Source organism: Priapulus caudatus, unplaced genomic scaffold (assembly GCF_000485595.1).
Source record: "Priapulus caudatus unplaced genomic scaffold, Priapulus_caudatus-5.0.1 Scaffold1055, whole genome shotgun sequence".
Taxonomy (NCBI): domain Eukaryota; kingdom Metazoa; phylum Priapulida; class Priapulimorpha; order Priapulimorphida; family Priapulidae; genus Priapulus; species Priapulus caudatus.
The window spans coordinates 19,786-29,680 of NW_014578116.1; the positions used below are offsets into that span (position 1 = coordinate 19,786).

The 9,895-nt window shown below is 45.5% G+C and overlaps 1 protein-coding gene across 1 annotated transcript in view; it reads right to left on the reverse strand.

Moving 5' to 3' along the window:
• The window catches only part of LOC106815170 (cAMP-regulated phosphoprotein 21-like), a gene marked incomplete at its 3' end in the record, with an annotated part of 72,790 nt that overhangs the window by 8,211 nt on the left and 54,684 nt on the right, over positions 1-9,895 (reverse strand). The window contains exons 7-10 of the mRNA XM_014819601.1: positions 3,042-3,144; positions 2,648-2,761; positions 1,330-1,370; positions 113-324 (exon numbers count right to left, since the gene is read on the reverse strand). Coding sequence (XP_014675087.1) covers positions 113-324; positions 1,330-1,370; positions 2,648-2,761; positions 3,042-3,144 — 470 coding nt within the window. The remainder of the gene's footprint in view (positions 1-112; positions 325-1,329; positions 1,371-2,647; positions 2,762-3,041; positions 3,145-9,895) is intronic.

The window sequence follows — 9,895 nt, forward strand, 5'->3', positions numbered from 1 at the left end:
CAAGAGCAGAGGTACCTACGTGAGGGGAGGTAGGTGGAGGCATCCTCCCCTAACGTAGGTACTCATCCCTCCACCTACCTCCCCTAACGTAGACACTCATGCCTCCACCTACCTCCCCTCATATAGGCACTGCGGTCGCTGCAGCTGCTGTCGCCGCGCGTCAGGATGGAGACGCCGCCGAAGCTGCTCGCCTTCGTCACGGCTGGCTTCAGCTGCTGGCCACGGCACATGCTCGGCTCCGAGTCGGTGCTGCTCCATGGACGCGGCTCCTGCGCCCAGCGGAGGTTCTCCACGCTGCTGCGTGTCGAGCCCGTGTAGCAGCTCCTGCAGGGGGCGCCACCGAGAAGAACAAACGTCGTACGGTTAACCAATTACATCCACGCTGCTGCGTGTCGAGCCCGTGTAGCCGCTCCTGCAGGGGGCGCCACCGAGAAGAACAAATGTTGCCTGATTAAGCAAATTGTGAAGTAATTACATGCCTGTCTCCAGCATAAATAAATGTCATATGATTGGGTTCTGTCATGATACCAGAAAATTAAGCTGACACTGTTATGTTGACCTAGTGAATCCACTCCTGCAATAATTTAATACTATTATAATATAAAATAAATATAACTATGCCAATTTTATTACAGTAACTACAGTATTACAGTCAAGTAACTGCAGTAATATTATAGTAGTAACTATATTTATTATATTTATAAAAAATAAATTAGCAAGTAATTATATCCATGCTGCTGAGCGTGAGTCCAGTGTAGTCGCTCCTCCAAGACACACTTCTCACTCTCACACCACCCGATTAACATGTGGACATCACTGCACACTGGCAAGGGCCAACACTATGTACCTGCTTCTGGAATAGGGAACCTACGGCTAACATACCCTACTAATTTTACTGCTATCTTCCCACACTTGCTGTTAACTCAGCTGTCGGACAAGCTGCAGTGTCAGGCAGTAGAGAGAACAGATGAGACACCGAGTTGGACAGACTAGTCGGCAATACTAAGAATGAAATTAGAGGATGCCTCTCAACTAGTCATTGTGTGCGACGATGTTTGTCGGTAACCGTGGCAACGACTGGCATGCCTCAGAAGCGTGCATTGTCAGCAACTGATCACGCGATGCCTTTCGCTAGCAGAGAATGAAATATACAGGCTATATACTAATAGGCATACAGGTCGTTGCCGTAGTAACCACCGCTGCATTACTGCCGTCCAGCAGAATGCCATTAATGCTGCATGCACATTGCGAGCTTGTAGTCATTGTTAGGTTTGCGACACAGACTGATGTGATGGAGAATAGACGTAGGTATTAAAATGTTGGGCTTACCTTGTTGAGCTTTCTGGGTGACCATCTTGCGAAGAAAGGCTCTGTGGAATGTAGAAAATAAACATTATTACACAATATTTTATTTATTTACAAAAACAAACAATTTATTTAAAATTATAATGGAAATATATTCCAATGATTGGCTTTTTAAACTTACTTTATATTATTTTAATCCTGCAACATATTATGCATGGCAGAGAATTTAGTATAATGTTAAGGATACAGTACTCAGCAATCCACCTCAAGACCCTTCGAGATTTTTTCCATGTTACAGCTGAAGTCAGCCGAAGCCATGTTCTAGTGCTATGAGTTCAGTTACTGTACGTCTCAGCTCGCAGGCTAGACGTACGATCATGCAATTCACGCGAGATCATACGATAATCCTTGCAAACGCCTGACCCGTCTACCCGAAAATGGCATTGAACGCTGGTAAAGAATTATGTTATTTTTTTCACAAATGATACGGGTACAGTAGCCAAAAACATGACGTGGCTTTACGTGTGGCATTCTCATCTCCCAGGCACCTCGTCATTCAGGATTTATGTGACCCATTAGATCATCCACAAAAGACTTTCACGAGGCATTAATATCTGAGTGCTTCGTGATTTTTTTCTGTCATTTAGGCAAGCATAGCCGTGTTTGCAATAGCCGAGTTCAAACCATAGAAAATGTTTTGTTTTACTTTTTTTGCTGGTGTATTTTATATGCCTATAATTACGTAATGTGTTCCTTATAATTTCTGAAGACTGAAATACTTGTCTGAAAAATTGTCTACTTTGTATTGATATTTCAAGATTAGAGATAACCTTTATATTTGCCTTATAGATAAATAAATAAAACGTATACCTCTATATATAGCTGTCTATTAGAAAATGTAGAGACAGAGTACCAGTCTATTAGTTTTATTTATGTATGTGCACATTGCAAGATCTTCATCTCTGCATAACCATCCATGTGCCCCACCCCCAACACACACCTCCTAGTCCCTGCAGCCATGCCCCTGTGCCCCCATTCCTAACTCCCTACCCTGCGTATGCATGAAAGAACCGAGACTCACGTCCTTGTCACTGTAGATGCGTGACTTTGTCTTCTCGTATGCCTCTCCGCGCTGTTTAAAATGACTCCCCCACCCCACGCACTCCCTCTGCACGCATGGGTGAGATAGAGACTCACGTCTTGCTAACTGCAACTGCATGCGTTTTTCTTCTCATACGCCTCCTAAGAAGTCCCTCCCCCACACACTTCCCTTACCGTTCGCCATGTAACAGCACCCCTCACTCCCCCCCCCCCGTGGCGTGCATGCATTAGAGAGACTCACGTCCTGGTGATTGTAGATGCGCGCCTTTGTCTTCTCGTATGCCTCTTCACGCTCTTCAAAGGACTTTGTGCGTCGCATGCTTTCCGTCGATGATTGCCGCTGAGGCGTGCTCATCTGCCAGATATGTGACACAATTACCACTCATGCACGCCTAGTAGAGAGGGGAGACAGGAAGGGAGGGAGGGAGATGGAGAGGGGGAGATGAGGATAGGGAAGGTGAGAATGAAAACGAGAGGGGGAGCCAGTGAAGGAGAACGAGAATGATATATAGAGACAGTAGCAAACAGAGATAAAGAAATGCAGATAGAGAGGCGAGGCAGACAAGGGAGAAGGGGAGTCAGAAAGAAAGAGAGAGAGAGAGAGTGCTCTTCGTCAAGAGAAACTCACAACCTACCCCGCGCGGCTCCTCAAAGCTGGAGTTATCACGCTTGAGCAGTCGTTTCGGTTCGTCAAGCGACGCATCCTCGCGAATCAACTGCATGAACTTGATTTCGGGCCTGCAACGAAACCAATGCTGGCTTCACCACAAGCTTCAGTGAACGCACAGAGCGATCTCTACCGCCGACGCTCGCCCAGCGCGCAGCTCACGATATGATCAAGAGTACCTAAACCATGCTATATATTATGATAACTATAATTATTGTAATGAGCACGAATGGTTGTTTACCTGCTCTTAGTACAATGACTAAACAAACAACAGTTGTGATTTCACTGCACTTGCTGGCAGAGTTACAATCGAGTAATACGCTACCATCAGATTGAAATTGTATGCGACTAATAATAAATTCTGCCACCTAGTCAATTGCAGGTATTGTATATATGCACTGTTTGCACAAACGGACAAGCTTTAAAATAGCTGTAGGCACCAGGGCCCAATATCAGAAACATCATCAATGGTTATGACAAGATACGTACGTATAAAAAGACAAAACTTTTGTGGTGAAGTGCAAAAGCTATGACATTTTAGACCTGTGGTAGTCATAATCGTATATATATGATGTTTCAGGCAGCCTGAGAGAGACCTAGATGTCTGCACGTGAAAGCCCTTGCACCTTCACTTCATGTAATGGCAGCACATAAGACAGCCTCCGTGAAAGCCAAATTTCATTCAACAACCGGTGTGGACGGATTTACGCTCACAAGCTCACTGCGAGAACGACTATATATTAGTCTGGTGCGTGTGCAAAGTGACGGGAAAGTGAATAATTGAAAAACCACTGCAACAAAATTAAAAACAGAATTCTAAGTAATTCCGAAAAAACCTCCAAACAATTCTCAAATACATTACTCAGAAGCTGACGATATTTGAGCCCAATTTTAGGGTGCATTAGCGCAACGTTACATGCTATTGACTCCCACTATATACACACAATTCCAGAGTGATTAATTAGGTTAATTAGTGTTAAAAGTGAATAATTAGTTGCAATTAACGGATGTTCCACGCATAGTGATGTACAGCAAGACAACATCTGAACAGCATCCAGTTCGAATTGGTTCGGTCTCGGAGACACGGAACAAAGGTTATGGGTGGTGCTCTCCATTGGCTGTGCACTTGTATAGTGCGTACGTAGCGATGTCTTTACTATTCGCAACGAAATGCTAATATGCAGGTACGGCTTCCCTTATCGCTGCAAACGAATTTTTTACTCTCATTTCGATCAAAACAAACCCTCCATTTCAAACAAAACTTCACCTATCTTCCTCTTCCCCCTCCCACTCGAGCAAAATCTCCCCAACCCCACCCACGTTCCAATAATACTTCACCCACGTTCCAATAATACTTTACCCAGTTCCCTCCCTGCTCAAACGAAACTTCCCCACCCCCTTCCCAATTTAAACGAACCCCACCCCCTAATACCGCTCCCCTAGTTGAATGAAACCTTGTCATCCCCGGCCCTCCTTGATTCCACCGATATTTTCCCCATTCCTCTGCCCCTCCTTAACACTCTCCCATTGACCTTGCTCGTGATGATCTCTCTCGCGTTTCGGTCGCGAACCGACACTCGCGTGTCAGCTGCTGACGTCAGCGTTGTGTATTTTAAGACAAGGAAGCAGAAATACTTGTTGGCGTGCGCACTTCCTCGTCCTAATTAGTGTGGGCACGGTGGGAGTAAGAAAGACGGAGAGAGATGGTAGAGAGAGGGAGAGATAAAGACACACAGAAAGAGACAGATACAGAGACAAAGGGAGAGAGGAAGAGGAAGAGGGAGGGAGAGTGAGAGGAAGAAGCAGAGGAAGAGAGACAACGAGAGAGAGAGAGAGAGAGAGAGAGAGAGAGAGAGAGAGAGAGAGAGAGAGAGAGAGAGAAGATTTAGGGAGAGAGAGAGAGAGAGAGAGAAGAAGAGAGAGAGAGAGAGCAGAGAGAGAAGAGAAGAGAGAAGAGAGAGAGAGAGAAGAGAGAGACAGAAGAGAGAGAGAGTAGAGCAGAGAGAGGAGAGAGAGGAGTAGAGAGAGAGAGAGAGAGAGAGAGAGAGACCACAGCAGCACGAATCTAATGTAGCGATTATGGGTCCAAGAAGGCACGAGGTGTCTCCATTACTCTTACACTCGTTACTGAGGGAGCTGAAGGCTATATACAGCCTGCAGAGGTTTCACAGCTACACAGCCAGCTCATAGCTAGCTACACAACCAGCGTGTAGCTACACTGCCAGCGTGTATAGACAGAGGTGAAGGCTAGACACAGTTTACACCAACACTGCCAGCGTGTATAGATAGGGGTGAAGGCCAGGCAAAAGTACACAGCTACAAAACCAGCATGTAGTAGAATAGATGTGATATGCTAGACAGGTTCAGAGCTACACAGCCAGCGTGTATACTTAAATGTAAATGCTAGGCAGGGCTTCATAGCTGCACAGCCACCGTGTATAGATAGGGGTAAAGGCTACACACCGGTTTACAGCTGCACAGTCAGTGCATATAGATAGCAGTGAATGCTAGACAGCGCTTCATAGCTACACAGCCAGTACATATAGATAGCAGTGCATGCTGCGTAGAGCCAGCGCTTCAAAGCTAGCACAGATCAGTACATATAGATAGCAGCTAAATGCTAACTAGGGCTTCAATAGCCACAGGCAGTCAGTACCATATAGATACGCAGTGGATGCTAGACAGCGCTTCAATAGGCTACACAGCCAGTGAACATATAGAATTAGCAGTGGAATGCTAGAGACGGGCTTCATAGGCTACACAGCCAGTACATATGATAGCAGTAAATGCTAGAACGCTGTCATAGGCTACCAGCCAGTAAAGTCATAGATAGTAGTGAATGCTAGACAGGGCTTCATCAGCTACACAGGCCAGTACATAATAGATAGCAGTGAATGCTAGCAGCAGCGCTTCATAGCTAAACACAGCGCCAGTACATATAGATAGCATGTGAATGCTAGAAGGGCTATCATAGGCTTCACAGCCAGTAGCTATAGATATAGGCAGTGAATGCTAGACAGGGCTTATAGCATAACACAGCCAGTACCAATAGATAGCAGTGGAAGTCTAGACAGGGTTCATAGCTACACAGTCAGTACATATAGATTAGCAGTGAATGCTAGAGCAGCGCTTCATAAGCTACACAGCCAGTAACATAGTAATATGGCAGTGAATGCTAGACCAGGGCTTCATAGCTCATCACGGCAGGTACCAGTATAGATAGTGCAGTGCCAATGCTAGCAGGGCTCAGTAGGCTACAACAGGCAGCTACATATAGATAGCAGTGAATGCTAGAGCAGGGCTTTCATAGCTTACAACGCCCAGTACATATAGATAGCAGTGAATGCTAGACAGCGGCTGCTCAGTACGCTACACAGCGCCAGTACCTATAGATAGCAGTGAATGCTAGACAGCGCTTCAATAGCTACACAGGCGAGTACATATAGAACTAGATGTAAATTAACAGTGAATGCTAGACCAGACGGCCGCTCAATAGGCTACCACAGTCAGTTACACTGGATAGATAGCGCAGTCGAAGTGCTAGAAGCACGGGCTTCATAGCTAGCAACAGGCCAGTACATATAGATAATAAATTAACTAGTGAATGCTTAGACAGGGCTTCATAGCTACACAGTCAGTACACTATAGAATAGCAAGTGAATGCTACGACATGGGGCTTCATAGCTACAACGCCAGTACATGATAGATATGCAAGTGGAATGGGCTAGACAGGAGGCTCATAGGCTACACAGCCAGTACTATATAGATAGCCAGTGAAATGCTAGACAGGCGGCTTCATAGTTAACACAGCGCAGTTACATAATTAGATAGGCAGTGGAATGCTAGACAGCGCTTGCATAGCTACACAGCCAGGTACAGTATAGGATAAATAAATTAAACAGTGAAGGCTGAGACAGGGCCTTCATAGCTACACAGCCAAGTACATATAGATAGGCAGTGAACATGCGTAGACGGGGCTATTCATAGGCTGCACGAGCCATAACAATATAGATAGCATGAATGTGCTAGACAGGGCTTCATAGGCTACGGCAGCACAGTCGTGACATAGAAGTAGCAGTGAATCGTAGACAGGGCTTCCATAATGGCTTCGAAGCCAGTACTATAGAATAGCAGTGGAATGCTAAGACAGAGCTCGTTCATAGCTACAAGCCAGTAGCATATAGAATAGCAGTGAATGCTAGACAGCGCTTCATAGCTACACAGCCAGTACATATAGATAATAAATTAACAGTGAATGCTAGACAGGGCTTCATAGCTACACAGCCAGTACATATAGATAGCAGTGAATGCTAGACAGGGCTTCATAGCTACACAGCCAGTACATATAGATAGCAGTAAATGCTAGACAGGGCTTCATAGCTACACAGTCAGTGCATATAGATAGCAGATAGCAGTGAATGCTAGGCAGACATTTACAGCTACGTAGCTGTTTGCTGTGAACAACCAGAACGCATGGTAGCAGCTGCTGACAGTGCAGTGGCATGGTATGAACTAGTAACCCACTGGCCGGAACTTTTCAGAAATGCTACACGTTTTTGACTCAAATGTATAGGTCACTCCATCAAATTTAGGACAGCAGTCACATATATTGCTATGCGTTACATTCCAACTAGCATATATATATATATATTAGGGAGAAGAGGCGAAAAGAATAAACGAAGTTTGCATCATATATTATATATCGGCAAGCGCAAATAAAAACGTTACAAAAGTGTGGATGATCAATCTAAATCTGATCGATCAGATAAAACGATTAGATGCAGCTTGATCTAGAAAAACAAAAAACATTTTAAACATCTTAAAGCATGCAGTCATTACTAACTAATGACGAAGGAGGAAATGAGGAAATTCTTGCTGCTCCGCCACACACACACGAACGCAAGCGTACGCTCGCTCGCTATCTCGCATGCACGTACGCACACACCCTCACATACACGTGCGCGCGCACAAACAGACACTCACACACACACACACACACGCACGCACACACACACACGCACACGCACACGCACACACGCACACACACACGCACACATACACACACCCGCTCAATGATGGATACACCAGAGCTTCCGTACAAATGTCAGTGCAGGCAACACGTGCAGCGGAAGAGCTACATGTAATACCTTAAACCAATTACACACACGCCGACCGACCGACGGTACCGGTGTTGCATGCGCTTTCAGCATCCCTGCGTGCAGCAGAAACGAGCACGACCTCGCTGCTATGAGCACGGCCCGTGGTTACAACACACAGCCACGCAGGTAATTACCCGACAGCAAACGTTAGACTAGATTACAACTTGAACCAATTAATATCTAATAAATAACTGATAATGCAAGTAAATTGAGAAATGAGTTAGATTCGAACAGGAGCCCCGAATAAATAATTAATACCAATATATAAATAATGCTAATATTAATAATAATAATAATAATAATAATAATAATAAATTAATAATAATAATAATTGTAACAGTAGTAATAACATAACATTGCTATTATCATAACAATTATTGTTATGAATGGGGTCTTAATTCCAACATCACGCTGCTTTACCTACTATTCAGAATCAATCGCGCCTACGAGGATTGGCGCGTAATTTTAAAACCTAACACATCTCGTTATCAGGCTCTCGCTCAGATATACCCCGAGATGTTTCCCGCGCGCCCAGCACGGGGTGTGTGTTGGGGAGAGGGGAGCTAGTACTATCCCAACTCAGGCGCATGCACGGGATGACGAACTTGCCCGCGACCTTGACGTCTACGCGGTCAAATTAATTGCCCTTGCAGTCCCGCGGTGGACGGTAGCCACTACGCAATCGGTGCAATTATTTCTGCGTCACGACGAGCGAACGGGAAACACGAGTAATCGATAGGGGCAGTCGACGTAAAACCCGCTCTAGCTGCTGCTTACGGATTTGTCTGGTGATATATGACACGGGAAGGCTATATGGCGCGCTACGGTAAGCCGGCTCCCCGGCTGTTTTCGATTATTTGACTTCCACCGCTCGGCTGGTCTCAAAAAGATTCGTGTTATTTTTCGGATATACGTCCGCCATGCTTCAGCTCGTAGCAAACAAGTCATGAGAAAGTCACCGGAAATAAACTACTACCCGCAGCAACTAAGGCCACCACATATAGCTACAGCTACAGTCAGCACCACTACTAGTAACAACTACAGCCAACACCACCATAAACAACAGCTACAGCCACCACCACCACCAGCATCAACAACAGCTACAGCCACCACCACCACCACCATCAACAACAGCTACAGCCACCACCATCAACAACAACTACAGCCACCACCACCATCAACAACAACTACAGCCACCACCATCAACAACAACTACAGCCACCACCATCAACAACAACTACAGCCACCACCACCATCAACAACAACTACAGCCACCACCATCAACAACAACTACAGCCACCACCATCATCAACAACAACTGCAGCCACCACCACCACCAACAACAACTACAGCCACCACCACCATCATCAATATCCACTATAGCCACCACCATCAACAACAACTACAACCACCACCACCATCAACAACAACTACAGCCACCACCATCATCAACAACAGCTACAGCCACCACCATCAACAACAGCTACAGCCACCACCACCATCAACAACAACTACAGCCACCACCATCAACAACAACTACAGCCACCACCATCAACAACAACTACAGCCACCACCATCAACAACAACTACAGCCACCACCATCAACAACAACTACAGCCAGCACCATCAACAACAACTACAGCCACCACCATCAACAACAACT